At 36.9% G+C, this 21,416-nt stretch overlaps 1 protein-coding gene across 2 annotated transcripts in view; it reads left to right on the forward strand.

Annotated features, from left to right (window-relative positions):
• The window catches only part of ADCY8 (adenylate cyclase 8), a 121,870-nt gene that overhangs the window by 14,396 nt on the left and 86,058 nt on the right, over nucleotides 1–21,416 (forward strand). For both annotated transcript variants that reach the window (XM_027452717.3, XM_038175035.2), the window contains exon 2: nucleotides 12,301–12,450. In XM_027452717.3, coding sequence (XP_027308518.2) covers nucleotides 12,301–12,450 — 150 coding nt within the window. The remainder of the gene's footprint in view (nucleotides 1–12,300; nucleotides 12,451–21,416) is intronic.

Genomic DNA, 21,416 nt, shown 5'->3' on the forward strand with positions numbered 1-21,416 from the left:
TTGTGCTATGCAGCACCAAGAGCCATTTATTTGAAGGAGCCCATGGTTCTTCACAAAGGCCCTGTGTGTGTTTGGAGTCCTGGGGCTGACTTTCAGGCAGGACTTCAAAGTGAAATTTAAGTATACTCAAAATGAGCATCAGTAATGCTCTTTTCCTATAAAGCCTGCCCTGGTGTTGCCCACAAGCGCCCCAAATCTTAAGTATCTCTGAGTGACCACATTTTCCCTTCTAGATTCCTCTGCAGTTGTACCAGTCTGAAAAAGGCATTTGCACACCTGCAAGGCTGAGCTGCCCAGAAACACAGTAGTTGTGCTTCTTTGCTCCTACCTACCTACCTACCTACAAAAAAACAGACTAACAAACAATCAAACAAAAAAAAATCTTTAACACACAAGTAATCACTCAACTGGTTTGATTTGTATTAGTGTGGGGTTTTTGTAGATTTTGCTTTTTTGTCTGTTCATTTTTCTATAAAAGCCCTTCATAAAAATTTTCTAGTTCTCCAAATTTGTCTTACCTGTCTCTAGACATGACTCCCAAGTATGTGTGTATATATATATATGGTTGTATTCAAATAGCATCTGGGATGAGGTGTTCAGATTGACTGGTTCTACTTTTTTGATTAATATTTTTCTCTTTGAGAAAAAAAATATTTGGCATGACTTAGAGATTTTCACTATTTTTTAATAATACAGAGGAATACATCTGAAATCAAAAAAAAAAAAAAGAAAAAAAAAGAAGTTCAAAATGCATGAAAAAAATATTTATGATACAACTATGTTGTCTGTTTATTGCAAGAAGATGTCAGTTTTATATTTACATAATGACGAATTGAGGTGATGTGGATGTTCATGAAGAGGGCAACATGAAGAAGACATTTAAGCATGTTCTTGTTTTTCCCCATAATTTAATACAGTTTTCACATGTGGTTATTGTACAGTATCTGATGTCCACTTAATATCAACAGCTAACATGTTTGTAGAGCATGAAAAAATAAGAAAAGAAAAATCAATTTGTTAACAAGAAGGAAACACTAGTGATTTCTTAGGGTATCTGAAATATTTTGTTTCACTTGTGTTCTAATAGTTAGCAAACCAAGATTGTTGGAGGAAACTGCTTAAAAAACATCAGAGCTGGTAGGCATATCTCCATCAAAAAGACCAGGCTTTTTATCAAGCATTAAACATAAATATCTTACCCTAGCACTGACCGTCTCCTTTCCCCTTGAGCCTTTTCATAGACTTGACTGCTGCACTGTCTGGCATCCAAAAAACATCAACCAGTTGGGATGAACTCTCTAAAACTGTTTGTGTCTGGTTTCCTTCTTTAAGTTTCAGAACTAATGTTCTCCCGTTTTCCTGAAATTCCAGTAAAAAAATCCACTTTGTCAGCTAATTCTTGACTTAAATTCTGTGGTGTGTTTTTTTTTTTTTTTCCATGAAACACAACATTGTCAGCCTCAGTGTTCCTACCCCTTCATATCCAAGGCTACAATTTCTTTTCAAGTACTCATCTACTGAGAGCTCCTAAGAGAGCAATGTTTACATATCATGACTGCTGCTATATTGATCTATACAGTAGATACATGAGCTAAATGCTCACTCATATCAAACACTGCTTTGTTCAAGCAAATACTCCTTTGAAACCTGTAAGTTCCTATGTGAGCAGGTTACGAGTGACCTTGCTCCCAAGTGGCTGCTTTTAAACAATGTCTGAACAGCAAAACTGGGTACAGTTTGTGGCCACACATTGGATCAAACCTTATATTACTTATACAGAGCTATGCTGATATAAACCATTTGTGAGGCATCTTCTGTTAGTTTATATTATATCCATGAAGATTTAATACTCTCCAGCAGTTCTCGTTGGTTTCAGCAGAATTCATTATTTAAGATCAGAGACAGTGGTTATTTTGTCTTGTATAATTTATTTAATATTCCATGAACAGTTCAGTTTCTATTTCTCATGCTTACACAAGCAGCAAAAACAAAGGCATGTCTTGTATTGTCAAGCAAGGAGTATTTGGCCCACTGTAAATATCAGGGTTTAATGTTAATCCCATCCTTGTTTTACACCAGAATAGTCCACTGCCTTCAAAGGAACTAGTCCTACCTAATCACACTAGTGTTAATTCAGAATGCATCCTCTACTATACATCTCCTTTGGTAGCAAAGTGGCAAAAAAAAAAGCCCTAATCCTTTATTATTTGTCTACGGCATATTCTGCCAGGCTAAGGACTGAGTCAACTTTTTCCCACAGCACTCTTTGTACTTTTGATGTCAGTCTGACTTCTAGCTCACCACACTGAAGCATTCACCATGACTAATAGCAAAACAACACCCACAGGTTTCACAAAGGAAAATGTTTGTCCTTGCCTAACTCTGTGAGATAAAGTTTTAATCCGTTGGTCTGGAATGCTGTAACTTTTCATGTCCTTTGTCCAGTACATTTCCATTTGCTCCCATGTCCCTTCCTTATTTTTTATCCAGGATAGTTATTAAGTGAGAGTTAAAAAATGGAGGTAAAATAGACTTTTAAAGAGTATTGGATAATAATAGATGGTTTTCAACAAAATTCTCATTTAAGCTTGGAAAAGAGAGATTCAGTCCTGCTACTGTACCTGAGCTCTGTTCAGCTCAACTTCGGATAACAAAGGCTCCTGGACCCTATTACCCCATCCTAAACTATCCTAAAGTTTTCTTTGCAGGCTCATCCATATCTCACAGTCTCTATTTCCTGCAGTCTCTCCAAGATTCCCTGAGGACATATCATCATTGGTTATTAACGTAGTTAAGGATACTTGAAATCCTGTATTCTTCCAAGTTTAGTCAGTGCAAAGTGGCAAACCAGAATACAGTCCACCATCTTCATGCTACCTAAGATTTCTCCAAAGTAAAGGCAGGACTCAGGTGCTTCAATCTGCCATGTTTACAACCCAATATTAGCATCAGGAATAGCTGAGAACCTTTTTTTTGTTTGTTTTTGTTTGTTTGTTTTGTTTTTTCTCTTCTTAATGCTTTGCTAGGAGGGGATATTGCTGTCTGTCTCTTCTTGTTTTTCATAGTCATCATAGTCAACAACAAAAGGAGATAGTGAGAGAAAGAATAAGCACAGGGAATATTAATTGCATACATTGTGGCTTTGAGGTCGTTTTCACACACACAATTATATATATATATATATATTAAAATGCAAGCAAAGCACCCATGATAGGATATCTGAAGAGAGGAATTGTTTTCCTTATCATTTCTGAGCTAGATGGCCTACAACATAACCTGAAATTATGAAAGTTGATGTTTGTGGTCTCATACATAAATCATTGTGCTAACTCCCTCTCTAACACCTGTGCAAAATGACAGCCAGTTACAGGTGTAGCTGTGGGGAAACTTTAGTCTTCTGTTAAAAATACTGCTAATTAAGTGTAAATAGCTTTTGTTTCCAGCACTGTTTTGGCTTTTTAGGCTAATAGTTTAAAAAAGGAGCAGCTGTGGGGGGTTGGTTTTTGTTTGCCAGCAGGTATAACTGATTAACACAAACATCTGATCAGCAGAGCTTCCAGTCACAGTAGAAGCATGTTTTGAAGAACACGTATAATTTGGAAAATAACACTGAAGATGATGATACCCTCATTTATTTTTCATTACCGGTATTTTCAGTACAATTTTAGTTAAATCGTTTTTGGTTTTGTTTTGTTTTGTTTTTTTTTAAAAAAAAAAAAAGTATTAGGCTTACTCTTACCTGGACTAGACTGCCTTTCATAAGAGAGTATTTATTCTTTAATGAAGGATCTAAAAAGGTTTTAAAATCATTACATTTTGCAGATTTTTATTTCCATTGCAGAACCAAAAAGGAGAAAAAAAGTGATTTGCAAAATCTTTCCTCCACCTATGGTCTCATCTTGATAATTCAGAGGAAAATACATACAACCTGACCTAACACAGCTAGGCAAGCTTCTCTTGTGCAGACTGCTATAATTCTGTAAACTGCACTGAATCAGGGTCACCTGCACACAAATCATAGCAATTGCCAGTTCCGTTGGGAAGAGATGTGGAGTACATACTGCAGGTAATTGCTGGGATGCACATACGTTTGATCAGATGAAAACAGCAACAAAGTGTGTCAGAAAAGATGAACTGCTGTCAGCTCTCCAAACATAATTATCGCTCACTCAGTTTTGACATCCTACTTCGGATAAGAGCCATTATCTACAGCAATAAAAACAGCTGTGCAGAACATCACCACAAACCCATTTAGTAGAAATATAGACTACCAATTAGGTAGTTTTCCTTAAAATGTAGTTAAACTCTTTCCAATGCTGCAAAGCAGCTTTTGTGATCTTGTTTTCTACCGTTCCTCCTAATCAGTTGCATAATCTGTTAAAGGAAGTACTAGTTCTGCCCTTTACTATCTTGCATTAGATTAGAGAGAACTATTGAGAAAAAATGGGAATTTTTTCCAAAAGTGGCTTTCATTTTAGAGGTCCCAGTTTTAGGGTGTCCAGACTCAATGAAGATCTCAGACATTTTCAGGCTGGGTATCAGCTAGAAGTTTTTTGTCAATGAGAAGTTAGCTATGATGTCTGAAACCTGCTCTCCAAATACTGGTGCATCTGAAGTGGGAGATAGTTATCTAGAATTTGACTGTCCACCTATGTAGCAAGGGTAAAAAAAATCAGCATTTGGTAAGGGTTGGTCCACAAAAAATAGGAATGATTTTTCATTCCTAATATCTATGATTTGCATGTGCTTCCCCATTTCAGATGAAATAATTATAAATCTTTGTTTAGATGCAGTCACTTTTATTAAGAACAATTTATTTTTCTTGTGGCTTTAAATGGGATGTGGCTTCTATTAAATGTAATTACTTGGTATTTGTTTTGAAGAGTAAATGTACAGCTTGCAATGAAGATCAGCTTCTGCATAAAAAGATGTGTAAGGAAAAGTCAGACAGTCTGATCTTCACGAGTCTGAAATGGGAAAGTGTAGAAAGGGAAAATCCACAGCTGCTTTGCATTCCCTTCCAAGCAGTGAGCAATCTAATACCATCACTTCAGCAGTTTCCTAACTTCCCCTCTATGACTGTCATGGGTTGCTTCCAGTGTGTTTCTCTACTATGGAGGCATTTGTGTTGTGCCTTATCATTTTTTGTGTGTGTGTTTGAGCAAGGTGGGGAGAGGGGGAAGGGGAGTGGTGTTACAGGATCTACTCTTGGTTAGACGGCCTAGGTAATTTAAAGTAATTTTGTAGTGCATGTACCGTGGTTTCAAGTTTACATATATTTTGAAAAGAGAATAGAAATTTCTATTCGAACTTTTTGTGTTTACCTAAACACACTAAATGAGGTGACACTTTTGGACAATCAAATGATGACATCTGGAAGGTTTGGCATTAGATTTCTTCTTTTAATTACACTGCAATGCAGTTGTCTTGAGAACAGAAGGAAAAGATACTTACCCAGTAGACAAAATACTGAATAGGAGAGGTTATTCACCAGAAAGAGCAAGACCGCTCATTGTAAACAGCATCCTGCGTGCAAAATGATGACAAAAGAGAGCTGTGAACAGGTGATATGATCACCAGATTTCATTGTGTAGCTCAAGATCAGTTCCTAGATGACAGTCAGAGAGAGGGTTCAGCAAACTACTCTGTAGCCATAGAAAACTGTTCCTAATGAAGATCATTTACCCACCTCTGTCTGTTCACCTGTATGTATGGGGTATGACCCTAGTATGACAATGTCCCAGACATGTCTAGTCAATTTAATATTCATACAAAGAAAAGTACCAAAAGATTATCAGCAGTCCCAGAATAGATGTTTGTTGTTGTTAAGGATCTGTCTGAATCCTAAATTTTAGCCTGACTCAAGGGGAGTTGGATGTGATGTGCTGAAAATAATTTGACATTTGTGGCTGTTCAATGGCACTAGCAGGGTTATGTATTTGCTTGACTGCCTCTGTATATCAGTCAAGTTATGTCAGCTCTTACGTGTCTGATATGATATGATTTTCCTGGAAGATCTCTTGTACCACACCATGTTGCAAAACATGGTTGATAGGTGATCTGCCAAATTGTATGGTTTGAGCTACTGGTGAACAATTTACTCAGACATTCAATTTTCTACATTCCTAATGGATTCAATGAGATGGAAAGAGTGAGAAAGAAATAGCTATTTCTCTAACAGTAAATTAAACCTCTTATTCTGAATATTAAAGATATGTATTTCTGGATTCTATCTTCAACTAGAATAATTGATTTTACACAAATGTTCAGAAGGAGAATGGTCTTTGTTTTCTAAATCATTAGCAGTGCAGGAACAATAGGTTTGTTAAAATGCTCTGAAATAGTATGGAGAGGACCATGGCTGAGACCCGTTATTCCCATTGTGGATGATCTATTCGTTCCTTGGGGTACACCCTATATTTTGTTAGATAGGGCTAACCAGTATTTGAGGCTACAGATTTCCTGCATCTTAAGGGCCAGACTGTGCTCCTAAGTACATCATGAAGTCCTCTAGTGCCAGTTTTGGAAGCAAGAAGACCAAGATTCTTAAAAGAGCTTTGCTCTCCTGGAGGCCTGAAAGAAGGTCTGAGTTTTTGAAGAATCAGCTGATGTTCCTGTGGGAGCTGTGCACAGCTGAACCATAAAACTCAGTTCTAAATGAAAAGGCTTTATATCCAGGAGGTTATACTTAGAAAAATAGCTGCTTTCACATTTAACAAACCAGGGATGGGTGGGGTGAAGCACCCCTCTTAATCAGCACAGTCTGTGCTTGACTAAATTTACTATCAATAAACAACACCCCTTTTTCTCTCCCTGTCTTCTCAGGTATATGCTATATTCCTAACTTTCAGTAAATTATGTATATTTGGATCAGATAAAAGAATTAACACTCACTCCAGCTGTGAGCAGCAATAAAACAGATGTTGTACAATTGGACAATGTAGAGGATCAGGAACAGATGAGCTTTCTGGAATATCAAGGCAGCAGTTTGGGCACTTTTGTGGGCCAGGTAGGTCTCCAATAAACTTTGATGAAGAAGTACTCATAATCTAAAACAAACACACATTGTCATTTAGCAGAGTCCCAGGAGAAGTCAGATGGAGTGAACATGGGAAATAAGAAAACTCTTTACAAGGTGGTTTAACAATAAAGCAGCAATGATTTTGGTTAATGAGTTGGCAGCAGTGCCAACTATGAATACTCACGTGCTTCCTCTCCCTGTGGAGACTGTGCTGTGAACTCAATCAGAGAACAGCTCTAGATAGGAAAATCACTGCCAACACCAAGTGTTTGTTTTTTAAGTTGGCCAAGTTCCCTGATACAGTTCACAGTAGGGTCCCACAAATAATTGATCTGGCACGATAAAGAAGAAGCTGTGCTGAGGGATCAAGGTGGGCAAGAGGCAGCACAGAGATACAGGTACTTACTAGTTTTGCTGCCAAGAGCTTTGATTCATAAAATCATGGTCTCAGCTGGAGATAGAGGCTTGCTACAGCCCAGCAGTGAGAGAGTGCTGGAGTCTGTGCTGCCAGATGTTCTTGTTCTATACAAAGTAGAGCATTTTGGTCTCAAATCCCACACTTCTCATGCAACCCTCAGCTCATTTCTGGTGATCAGTTCTTAAAAAACAAAAAAAACATAAATTATTTCCCCTCTATGTAACCTAGGAAAGGGGGTAGATGGAGAAGGGAAAATGGGGAGGTTTCTGAGACGTTAGGTACAAAATCCAACCTTGTGGCAAGCTGCTATTTTTAGTTAAACAACTAATTATGAATCAAAATGCTTCTCCAAACCTAATTAACCAATAATAATTACCATAGCAACCAGTTCTTTATGTGGCACATTCTGAAAACACTCTTAAAGTAGCACAACAGCTTTACTTTCCTAGTTTTCCCAAAACAGCCAAGAACCACTCTAATCTGCTATTGAAGCCAATCCTAAATTAGAAAAACAAATAGGAAAAGAATTAAATAATTTCCCACAGGCTCATTTCATGAATTAATGAAATTTCTGTTCTTTAGTGTTAATCTTTCTTAAGAATGTCCAGCTAGAGATTATATAGAAAATAATTTCTTTAATTTTCATATGTGTTTTGGTGAGATTAGCCCCAACGCTGTTTTGTTTCTATACAGAAGAAAAAAAAATCACCTGCTAAGAAGCTTAATATTAGGTTTATTTCTGCAGAGCATACTAGTTTTATTTGTTTGTTTGCTTTCTTCTGTCTGCACTTGGGGTGATAACACAGAAGTTCAGTGTTCCTGCACATTTCAGATTTTTTCCTAGGCTTTTTCAGCTTTCTCTCCTCCATCTCCACTGTGCTTTCCATATAAATGTATGCTACCTTTGGCTGAACTATTCATGATAAAGATTCTCTGTGGTAATGACTCTCTTTTAGGGTTAGCTGACTGTCAACATATTTCCAGTCTTTTGGATTTGTTGAATATTGATTATTTACTGCACCTTAGGTTAAGAGCTCTTTGGAAGTGCTGAACTTAGTCAGGCACTATGCACTGCAGAAATGTCTATTACTGGCAGGTCTCAGAAAGCACTGAATTAGGAGACCCTACAGCAGACCTTATTGATTTAAATTCCCTGATGGACAAATGCACTTTTTCAAAGAGGAAACACATGGCAGAATTCAAACACACATCAGATATGACTTTTGAAGATCTAAAACTTTTTGACATTTGCAAACTCCTCCCTAACTCACTCTCTGAGTATACACTCCTGGAAACAGTCATAAACTCCAAATCAAGACAAACTCAACTAGTTTCTCTTAACAGAAATGCTTACTAAATGCTGTTTTTATGCATAACCCAGCTCTGCTCTCAACAGCTCAGACAAACTCCCTCACCAGTACGCTTCTGATTTCCAGTTCCCTGAACTACATTCAGTTCTGTTGTGATAATCTTTCTGTGGCTGGGATTCACCTACCACTTCACAACAGTCTTTTGAGCTCCTTCACTGTCTTTTTAATGATTTCTCCATTCCCTGTTCCCTTACTTTACTATACTGTACCTACTTTAATACTTCCACCTGACCAGCTGTGTCCAGTGCCTTTTAATGGTTTCTTTGCCTGAGATCTGGTTGTTCCCAAATTCACTCTAAATATTATCTTGTTTTCAGCTACTCCAGCAAAACCCTTTTCATACAATCACAAATATAGATGAATTGGTCAGAACCATGTGTACTGTCAAATTTAAGTTTAAACTTGTCTGACCTGTATTTTCTCCTTTCGTTGCCTTTGTTGTTTTTTGCTTCTTTTTTTTTTTTTTTTCACATCACCTTTGCAAAGTGCCCTAAGGTGCCTCTATGAAGGATACTTTATAAATGTAAATTTGATTTGACAAGTGATTTCTCTGTGAACTAAACTTTTAATTACCTCCTCTGAGAAATGTGGAAAGCAAAGTTTTAGAGTAATATTTTTATGGCTATTTCTAACCACCTGCATGATCTTCTCAAGTCTTTCTTTAGCTGTATTCATCGTGCTTTCAGTCATGTGCAACTGCAGGTTCAGCATGGACAGTGCAGGTCCTGTTACACAAATATTCCCAAGCAGCATGGTGATGGATACTCTTTTTGTCTGCAATTTATAATATATATGAGAAGCAGACCTCCCAGAGCTCTATTTAACATCAAAATGTATCACTCATGGCTTTTAAGATTACCTGATATTTCTGCTATAGCTACTTATTTGAGTTCTGTGCAAGGTAAAAATGGACTAAAGGACTTTTAAATGTGAAAACATTTTCCCTTTTTTCACCCTATACCTCAGCTTTCCTACTATGTGAGCGTTGATTATCTTCAGGTTAGTCAAAAAGATCTGAAACAGCATGCATCTTATAAAATCATAGTGTACCCTGGACTGTGGCTCTGATATGCAAAAGAAAATCCTACAAGACTTCTGGAATTGACCACTGTAAACAGCAAGAGAAAGGAGTGACAACAAAAGACTCAAGTCTTTTATGGATTTTATTTTTATATTTTAAAAATTATTATCATTTTTATTAAGAAGAGACACAGACTGACATCTTTGCAAGGCAGAGCAGTTTCCTCTTTAGATTTGTTTCAGTCAGATGACTATGTGTAAGAAAAGCAAATTCTGCCTCTGCAGTTTTACCTGTAGCATGTTTTCCTTAATTCCCTTTGTCCAAATCAAATTACGTACTCATGAAATCTAATTGAAGGCCAAATTCTACTGCATTTGCTCTAAGGAGATCTGCTGAAGCGAGTGGAACTAGTCTTGAGTATTAGCAGAGACAGGTGACTGAACTAGGCTCATGTGGATGTCACAATTGAATTTGCAAATAAACAAGAATACCCTGACACTAGACTTCTGATTGTTTGTTTTTGTCACCCTAAACCCTAGCTTTCCTAGTGTGTGTGCACAGATTATCTCCAGGTTGGTCAAAATGATATGAAGTGTTGACTTCTCCAGCCACCCACAGCTAACTTCAGTTGTGCTGAACAATGCAATACAAACTGGTCTTATCTCATGTCAACCCATCATACACTTACTAGCAGCCTGTGGAAAAAAGGAGTTATCTCATGAGTTGAATTACTGTATTTTATGTTTTATAGTGGATCAAAGGTAGAAAGTGTTGAGTGGAAACTGGCTGGTCTCAGGCACATTGTCTCTAGACAAACAGGGTAATGTGGAAGAAAAGAAAAAAAAAAGTAGAGAGGTGGAATTGTGACAAACACAGTGAAGCTAAATAGTCTTGAATTCCTCTCTTTTTTAAAGAAAAGGCTGAGATGAGTTATAAGTCAGTAAAATCAGGTAAGTTGAAAGGAAGATGAATTGGAAATGATTAGTCACTGTTTCTCATATTATAAACATGATGCGACACTCAAATAAATGATAGGGATGCAAATTAAAGAAAAATAAAGGAAGCATATTTATCACAAAGTGCCTAATTAAATTGTAGAAATCTTTGTCATCAGATGCCATAAGGGCCAAAGGTATAATTAGCTTCAGAAAGAAATCAGAGAAAAATGCACATGGTAGATCTACCGGGGGCTGTTGAGCAGATGGATGGAGTATGCCACCTCCAGCTCAAAGGTGCTGTAAACCACAGGATCCTGGAAGCTAGAAAGATGCAAAGATCATGCTAATCAAGCCTTATTTCTCAAAAGCTTTGCCTAGATGTCTATTATTGGCAAAGGTTAAACAGAACTTCAGCTGGAGCCAGGATATGCATTCTCATTTAATCAAGGCATATAAATTGTAAATGAATTCCCTGTACTATCCTAGAACAATGCTCCAGATTCAGAAATATAGGAATGCATAAAGCTGAAGTTTCTGCCAAATGCATTTAGTCTGATATCAAATCTCAGTTCTGTAGCCCGCATGAATGTGAGGAACGAGACTTGCAGTTCTTAGGCACAGCATCACAATGAGATTAGGGAGTTTTGCTAAATGTTTTCTATTGGAAGAAGCAAGATGGATTTCAGGGCAACTGATTATAAGATAACACTACAAAAATACAACTTCTAGACCATGACCCATAGACCATAAGAAGAAAATATTTTCTTCTTATTCAACAACTACACGGATTTTACAAACCAAACCAAACCAAAACAAATAACCCCCCCCCCACACACACACAACAACAACAAAAACAACAACAACAACAAAAACACAAAAATAACCTCTACTACACCTGCACCTTCTACAAGGAATGACTGTAGATTTTATATAGGCATCAGTGAAGAAAAGGTTTATGTACACAGGCACAGGCTATGAAAGCATTTGGTTATGCTTTCAGCTTACCTTGTTGGATGGTTAAGGATTCAGATTGTGCAAGCTTGTGCTTTGACTTCAGCTGAAAATGAATTTATTTAATTTGGTTAATAATAGCAGAATAACTATTATTACTGATAGTAATTCTTAGCTAAATGACACTCTTTGTTTTCCTTAATATGGCTTTGCTCTCAAACTAAACCATGAAACAAATCACAAAGTTGCTTCTACAGAAAAGACAGTGCAAAAACAAATTGTTAATTATGTTTGTAATCATTCTTGACTATAGCCCTGTGAGTCAGTTCTTGGAAACATCATTTGTGGTTCAACTAGAGTTTAATGCCCCCAAATACTGTATCTTTCTTCCTCGAGGCAGAGAGAATTTTATATGTTTGATGCCTTTAATTAAGATCCAGGGGATTCTTCTATGCAAACTTTCCTAACCATTTAGTTTTACAGCCAAAATGACTGCAGAGCAGTCATTCTCTCTCCTATTTTTTTAAACAGATATTTTTATTTCTGTTGCCTGATAAAATCCTGTTTGTTGTTCATTGCAGATAGCGGCTCAAGCAGTGTTATTTATGTGTATGAACACCGCAGGAATCTTCATTAGCTACCTATCAGACAGAGCACAACGTCAAGCCTTCCTGGAGACCAGAAGATGTGTAGAAGCCAGACTGAGGCTTGAGACAGAAAACCAGCGACAGGTATTGGAGAAACATTCTTATTTTTGTATTAACTGGAACTGATAATTGAACAAGACCAAGCTGCTCTCTCATTTGTAACCTTACTTATTCCAGTGTGATACGACCTGATTTGTGCAGGTTAAGTGAGATGATTGTTGTTATTTTGCTGCTGTGTATTGATCTGATATGACATTATAAAGATTTTCTTTGAGAAACCAGGTGAATAGTGAATGGCTGACTGGTCATTGTCATTTCCCCTCACAAGAAGAAGGGGCCATCATGTGAAACAATAGCTCACAGGTGTTAAAAAACATTTCTTTACACAAGTGAGATTAAACTGCAAAACTAGATTTTTCAGCATGTTTTGGATATAAAAAGTTTATATCAGCTGAACTAAGTCCATGGAAGAAAACCCTGCCTGGGCAGAGAAAATCCTAAAACATCACCTTTGGCTCACAGATAGTTTTTGGAGCTGTGATGCCCCCACAGGGAAGTATCACTCTGTTCTTAAACTCTTCTGAGATCTCCTTTTGGTCACTGTGTGCAATAGCATACTTGACTAGGTGAACATTTGGTCAAAGCTGGTGCAATTGTTCTTAGGTACATCATTTCCAAAATAGAACTGAGGCATCCATTAAAAGGAAGTTTGCTGCTTATTGATTTGTAACAAGGCAGCAGAAATTATATTTAGTGTTATGCATATTTCGCATTCCTACTGAAATATCAGAAGGTTCACATGTTATTTTAGAAGTTGCATTGAGATCAAAATACAGCCAAAATATATACAAAATATATAGTGTTATACTACTCTTTCTTTCTCAAAAGAATTTATGTTGTCCTCCTGTATGGATATGTGTATTATAAAGATATCATAAAGATATCCAGGAAGACGTCATGTTTTAGACTTTACATGAGAACTGAAGGAATGCCTGTGCAGGGTGATGCCAGTTATCTATCTCAGAAAGTCTCTCCAGCTGTAGCTGACTAGGAAGGCTTTGAGGGAAAGTTGGACTCTCTCTAGGATACTCTGTTCTCATTTTAACTGTAGGACTAGGACTACGTTTTTGTGGTTTATGGATTTTGTGGGCTTTTTTTTTTTTTTTAACTCTCTTCTTGTCTAATCTTTAGTAAACTAACATTTTGTAAGGTTTACTTTCATCATTATTTCCTAGAGTTCATTGTAAAATTATTTAGAAAACACCATCATAAAATTCCCCTGCTCCAGATGATTCTGAGGATTTTCCATTAGAATTATTTTGTTTTCTCAGGGAAAATGAAATTTCTATGAAGAAAATATTTTTTCCTGAGAAATTCAATTTTGCTGAAATGTTATTTCCTATTAGGAAAATGAAGACAAGATACTTCCATTTCAAAGGGTTTTAAAAACGAACACACACACATACACAGAGGTTTCTTTCAGTGTGGCTGAAAGTAGGGGTTGAATCTAAATATTTGCTTCTAATCTGTGCATTTTGTCTTGGCCCGGTGTTTTGCAAGGTTTTGGAGCTGAGTTGTTCCCTGAGGGCAGAACTTCCTGCAGAGTCACTTTTCTGTGGCTGAGACTCACCTATAACCAAACAAAGTAGTGTGCTATAGGCATCATATGACTGGAAATGCAAATATAGCCTGGCCCAAAATAGAAAACACAGACATCTGGTCACTAAATCAAAGAGATCTAAAATTCAAATTAATGATAAACTAATCCCAAAATTAGGAACAAAATATTTTGATATATTTCCAATAACTCTGTTGGAACATTTTATTATGAACATCTATATATAAATATATTTTGTGTATTACATAATATAATGTATTTATATTATATATTCCATATTCTATATTATACTTTATATAGTAATGCAAATGAAAATCTGAAAAGTACATATATTATATTGATACATTTTAAATGTATATAGAATCATAAAATCATAGAATGGTTACAGTTAGAAAATACTTCCAAAATCACCAGGTCCAACTACCCCCCTACTATCAATATTACCCACTAAACCATGTTCCTAAGTAACACATACAACCTTAAACATCCCCAGGGATGGTGACACCACCATCTCCCTGGATAACCCATTCCAATGCCTAACCACTCTTTCTGAGAAGAAATTTCTCCTAATTTTCATCCTGAAAATATTGTATAATATGCAATATATATACAAGTATATATGTTACAGATATTATACACACACATATATATATTTTATATACAAAATATCCCCATTTGTATTTGGGACAACAATAAAATGAAATATTCAAATTTCTTGAGGAATGGAGACTCTTTTTCACTCCAATTTCTTTTTTCCCTTTGCTTCTGAAATAGTGGCTCATTTAAGCAATTTTTAAACATATCTTCTTTAAGATGACTGTCAATGTCACACATTGGGTGGCTGCTTTTTTGAGCAGATTGATCATGCTCACTTGATCAGTATCCACGGGCAGTGATCCAAGGACTGCTAGCATTTTTTCTTTATCTTCAAGACATTTATTTCATGATACAGGGGATCTGTAGTTCTTCACATGCATGACTATAAAAATTATATTGTTTGTTCATGTACATTTTAGAAAGGATTAAATCCTGATAAAGTTTAATAAATTCATTATATGACTTTCCAGTGAATATATATGTGTGATATAGGAGTGGGGGTGGGGAGAGTGCACAGGCCAATAGCTGCGATGTGGCTTATGAAATTTTCTACAAATAAGGAGCAAAAAATGTGGTAAGTAAATAGAAGTATAGTTATTTGTGCAGTTCTTCCAGATAACAATTCCAGGAGTCACAATATAACTTTAAAGTAAGAAAAAAATAAATAAAAAGCAGAAGGTATGAATGAAATATTTCCTCCTTATTCAATAACTGCATGGGCTTTATATATATTTATATATATATATATATATATATATATATATATATAATATATTTAATATATATTTTATATATATATATATATGTAAATATATTTATTATATATATATATATATATTTAAAAACCAGATGGCTAAAATTTTAGCTAATATTCAATAAGGAATGTGTTAAAGAGGTGAAACAATAAGAAGACAAACATTCTCTTTTCATTTTGAAGAGACTATTTTCTTTTGACATAAGTGTTATAAACTATCTTCATTATTGTTATCAATAGGTCCTCAAAAGTAGATATTCTCAAAGTTACACACTGGTTTTCCCATAACTGCAAGAAACTCCATCCTTAATATGACTGAAAACCTGAAATCCATTCCACTTTGATTTATTTCTCCTCTGCTTCTCGTAAGCTGTCTAAACTTAAAGTTTCTTACAGGAAGGTCAAGCTTCTTGTTGCTTTCAGTGGTAGTACTGTTTCCTTTTTTGGTAATAGGTGGCATAATTACAATCTCTCAAGTTTTGTTTCCACCCAATATGTCATACATAACATGTCATATGAAGTATGACAAGTTGCAAGATAGGTCCCATATGTCTGGTTTTGTACTAACTTGGTTTAAAACATAAGACCAGCTAAGAAGAAAAAAAACATGAGTCAAAAAAACAAAACAAAACAAAACAAAACAACAAAAAAAGGAATTTTATATCCTTTCATAAGTATTTGCATAGGAAAACTTTTTTTTTTTTTCAATTGTAAAGCTCATATAAATACTTCAGGCATTACTGTACATTGAGAAAAATAAAAAATCATTTCTGTGCTCTCAAAATGACCCCTCAATATACCGTATATTTATCATCTCTTATTATCCATCATTCTAATAACTTTAAATGTTATTGTTATCATTATTCAGCATTACATAATGTCTAAAAGATTCGGTTATGGAAAGTCATCAGTTTTGTGGCAAATGTTTTATAATTTATATTTTAGAGGCAAGAGAGTTTTAGAGCCAATATACACATGAAGGTGTACAAGAAATTAGAACTGCTCAGTAGGGACCTGCTTGGGATTCAGGGATTTTTAAGAATTCCCTGATGTATGTGCAGATTTCCTGGAATACAAATATAAAGTTTGTAACATATTACCTTCTGTCATGCGGTGGAAAGCAAGAGATGATGTTCTGTATTTCCCAATGAGTTTCATCTTGAGAAGCTGAATTATTTTTCAGTGGAAATAATAGTCTCATTCTTTCATTTGTCATTTTCTTTTTTTGTGGACTGCATTGAAAATAGAAGTTAAAGCCACCATAATCATAGTTTGTCCAACTATGGGGAAATAATGTTTTTTGTTTGTTTTCTTGTTTGTGCACTCTGAGCTGAAATTTTGACAGATGTGATTTTTGTTTGTTTCTTTTGTTTTGTTTTCCCACTGTCATTTCCATCAGCCTGCAATCTCTTTCTTTTTTAGGGTTTCAGGACTTACAGACTCCTGGCTCTGTTTCAATATGGCTATGTGGTTTTTTTCCAGTTTGATGGTCCAAGTAATTTTGCTCTGGAGAAAAGTCTATGTGCCACATTATGCCCTCAACCATATAGCTGTAATTCTAGATTCACTCCATTGATTCACCCATTGTTCATAGAAAATATCTTCAGGTGCAAGTTTAGCTTTCAGGTTGATTCATTTACTGCACAGGAAGAAGAGGGTGAAGTGTAGTCCTGTATGAAAGGAAAGATTCATAAAGAGTTTTTTCAAAGCTCTTAAGCAACTTAAATTCTAGCTTGCATGTTTCCAAAACTCTATACAATTAAGCATTATAATCTTTTCTGTTCCATCCTTCCTTTCCCATCATTCCATCAATTGCTGCTATTCTCAACAAGACTTTTCAGTAAAATGTTCAGAAGCATTTCAGAAAGTTCAGAGTTTCAGTCATGTTTTCAAGATTAACTACTTCACTGAGGATCTGGTTTTTGTTTTGGTTTGGTTTTGAATTTTTAAGCAATTGAGGTTGTTAATAAAAACATATTAGCAGTTTCAACAGTAATGTGTTTCCTAAATCTAATCATTATTATAGTAAAGTGAATTGTACCGTGGATACAAAAGAGAATTACTCCAGCATTCATTGCTAACAATGTTTATGCACTTAGATACAGTAATATCTAAGTGATAACACTTGGAAATCTCAGCACTCTGTGAAACTGAGGGAACATATCTGTCCCCTGCTTTCTCTATTTTCATTTCAAAATTATAATTTTGGTGAAGATTTAAAATATCTTACAGCTTGGCTTAGTTGAATGAGACTCCACTGCCAATGACTACCAGAAAAACTGTACCATAGAAAGACAGAAGGATTAGAGAAACAAGATAAAGAAGGCAGAAAGATAACAAGATATTATGTTGTAAAAACAGTCTCAGTTTACCAGCTATGGACTAAACCATTAATTTAAATATTTTCTAATGAAATGTAGTTACCTGCTTGTGTTTAAGATACATAGTTATATCAAACAGCCCAAAACAGTATCCATAAAATATCCTCCAATTTTGTTTTCACCACATGGTAATTATGTATAAATGAAGAATGTGACGTTCTCAGTTTTGTTGAATCAATTTTTTTTCAATGACATCTTCACTTACCATTACCTGTTTAAAAAATTGGTTCAATATTTTTATTTAGTATCTCTGCATTTCAAAAAGGTTTACACTCAGTGCAGTGTTTTGTTAACAACCAGTTCAAAAACATTTTCTTCCTTTTCATCTTGATTTTATTGTAAAGGCACAGTAGGTGATTCTGATTTCATTATACCTAGGCAATGAAAATGGAAAAGTATAACTTATTTTCTTAATTAGCTACTGTAAAACTTTCAAAAACAAGAAATATATCATTTTCCTCATTTTAAAAATGTTATGAAATTGCCTTCAGTGAAGAACAGAAACCTACATGATATTTCATTTCTATTTCTCTTCAAAACAAAATCCCTAACTTCACATGAATGATGTATTAAATCCACACATACATTGAAATGATGTCTTTAGAACAGTTTGAACTTGTAAGGCCTCTATTATGTCCTTACTTGCTCTTTATTCAGCAATTCGTATTTGTTTGAAATTTGTCTAACATTTTAAACCGTCATATATTGCCATTTAATTACACATAATTTCTCAGATAACAGTCTGCCTCTTCCTCCACCACACACACACAGAGGAAGCTATATCTATCTGAAAACAACTATTATGCAAGGAGGTGAATATTTTGACTTACAAAATTTCCTATGTCTAAAGATATAGGTGGAGTCTTAACTTGCTAAATAGCTTTAAAAATCAGTCCAGCACATACCTCTAACATTAGAGATTTTGTAATAAGATCTCAATCACAGAAGATTTCAATCACTAGTTACCTGTGAGAAGAGGCCAGCCCCCAGCTCCCCACAATTTAATTTCATGTAGGTGCAGAGAGCAATAAGGTTTCCCCTGAGCCTCCTCTTCTCCAGACTAAACACCCCCAGTTCCCTCAGCCACTCCTCATAGGACATGTGTTCCAGGCCCTTTACCAGTTTTGTAGCCCTTTTCTGGACATGCTTCAGGGCCTTGATGTCCTTCTGGTACTGAGGGGCCCAAAACTGAACACAATATTTGAGGTGCAGCCTCACCAGAGCAGAGTACAGGGGAACGGTCACCTCCCTGGTCCTGCTGACTGCACTATTCTTTATACAAGCTAGGATGCCATTAGCCTTTTTGGCCACCTGGGCACATTGCCAGCTCATGTTCAGGTAAGCGTCAATCAGTACCCACAGATTTTTTTCCTCTGCATAGCTTTCAAGCCACTTTGCCCTAAGCCTGTAACATTGCATGGGGTTGTTGTGGCCAAAGTGCAGGACCCAGCACTTAGCCATGTTAAACCTCATCCCATTGTCCTCTGCCCATTGTCCCATCCTGTCCAGGTCCCTCTGCAGGGCCTTCCTACGCTCTGGTAGATTGACACTTCCCTCCAACATGGTCTGCAGACTTACTGAGGGTGCACTCAATTCCCTCATCCAAATCATCAATAAGGGTATTAAAGAGGATGGGCCCTAGCCCCTGGGGAACACCACTGATGACTGGTTGCCAGCTGTATTTCACCCCATTCACCACCACTCTCTGGGCCCAGCTGCCCAGCCAGTTTTTAACCCAGCAAAGATTGTACCTGTCCGATCCATGAGCTGTCAGCCTCTCCAGGAGAATATTGTGGGAGACCGTGTCAAAGCCCTTACTGAAGTATAAGTAGACTACATCAACAGCTTTTCCCTCATCCACCAGGCAGGTCACCCAGTCATAGGAGGAGAAGGGGTTGGTCAGGCAGGACAGAGTGCACCTTCAGCAAGTTTGCTGACAGCACAGAGCTCGGAGGAGTGACGCCAGAGGGCTGTGCTGCCATTCAGAGGAACCTGGACAGGCTGGAGCATTTTGAGGTGAGGAATCTCATGAAGTTCAACAAAGGCAAATGCAGGATCCTGCACCTAGGGAGGAATAACCTCATGCACCAGTACAGGTTGGGAGATGACCAGTTAGAAAGCAGCCCTGTGGAGAAGGACCTGGGAATCCTGGTGGACAGCAGGCTGACCATGAGTCAGCAATGTGCCCCTGTGGCCAAGAAAGCGAATGGTATCCAGTAGTGCATTAGGCATTAGGAAGAGTGTTGTCAGCAGATCAAGGGAGGTGATCCTGCCCCTTCATTCATCCCTGGTGAAGCCTCATCTGGAGAGCTGTGTTCAATTCTGGGCTCCCCAGGACAAGAGGGACATGGAATTACTGGAGCAAGTCCAGAGGAGTGCTACAAAGATGATTAGTGGACTGGAACCTCTCTCATACAAGGAAAGGATAAGAGAGCTGGGCCTGTTTAGCCTGGAGAAGAAAGACTGAGAGGGGATCTTATCAGTGTGTAGAAATACCTGAATGGAGGGTGTCAAGAAGATGGGGACAGACTCTTTTCTCTGGCACCCAGTGAAGGGACAGGAGGCAATGGTCACAAACTGAAGCACAGGAAGTTCCAGCTGAATATGAGGAAACATTTCTTTATTGTGAGGGTGACAGAGCACTGGAACAGGTTGCCCAGAGAGGTCGTGGAGTCTCCTTCTCTGGACATATTCAAAACCCAGAAGGATGCCATCCTGCGCAATGTGTCCTAGGTGACCCTGCTTGGTAGGGGGATTGGACTAGATGATCTTCAGAGGTCCCTTCCAACCTCAGCCATTCTGTGATTCTGTGATTCTGTGAAAACATTACCTTTCTGAAACATTTTATTTGCATAATTTATGTTAGAGTTAGAGCACTTGATACTGTTTTATGAAAGGATTTCTCTGCAGTTGTTCAAGATGACAGGTGAAATCAGTTCAGATCTGTGTGATGCTTACTTTCATCCTCCTGTGAGGTGCTTCTTCTTGTTCTCATGGCAGCAGATTCTGCATCATTCATGAAAAGAAAACTCTCTACCTCATGTGCAGAGAGCTCACCAGAAAAGCTGCACTGATACAGCTGTTAATGGAGACTAAGACAAAAATCAGAAAGAAATCATCCATATTTTTAACCTCCGAGAAGCCAAATAAACAAATTTATTCTACTCTAACACTACGTTGTTGCCTACAGTGAAGTTACGCTGTGCTAAATGGTTCTAGAACCACAAAGCAATAGCCTCTTTATCTGATTTTTTGCATCCCTCTCCAATATGTTCTTCAGAAAGCAGATACCCTTTCTCTGCAGGTATCTTCTGAAATTTCACCAGAACAAAGTCATTTTATACGAAAATAAAACCCCTTCTCAATGTCTTCCTAAGCATTATTTATGGCTTCTTGGGTTTCTGGTATGTTGTCAGAGGAGACTGGCCTGAAGGCTGGAAAAAGGAGAAATTAAGACAGGGGGTGACTGAGGGAACAACTGCTGTCTGCCTCTTCTCTTGCAAGGATTACTCAGGAAAAAAGGTCCAAGCTGGCATCATACTTGAATCACCACACTTCTGGGGATGCTTCCAGTCAAGCTGGGGTTAAGATAGGCTTCTGCAGGCATAATTCTCAATTTTGTCAGATTTATGGGGAATAATAAGAAGAAATTTGTATTCATTAAATGATCTAAAAAGAAGAGTCCCATATAAAAATACCC

This window comes from Anas platyrhynchos, chromosome 2 (assembly GCF_047663525.1).
Source record: "Anas platyrhynchos isolate ZD024472 breed Pekin duck chromosome 2, IASCAAS_PekinDuck_T2T, whole genome shotgun sequence".
In the NCBI taxonomy this organism is placed as follows: Eukaryota; Metazoa; Chordata; class Aves; order Anseriformes; family Anatidae; genus Anas; species Anas platyrhynchos.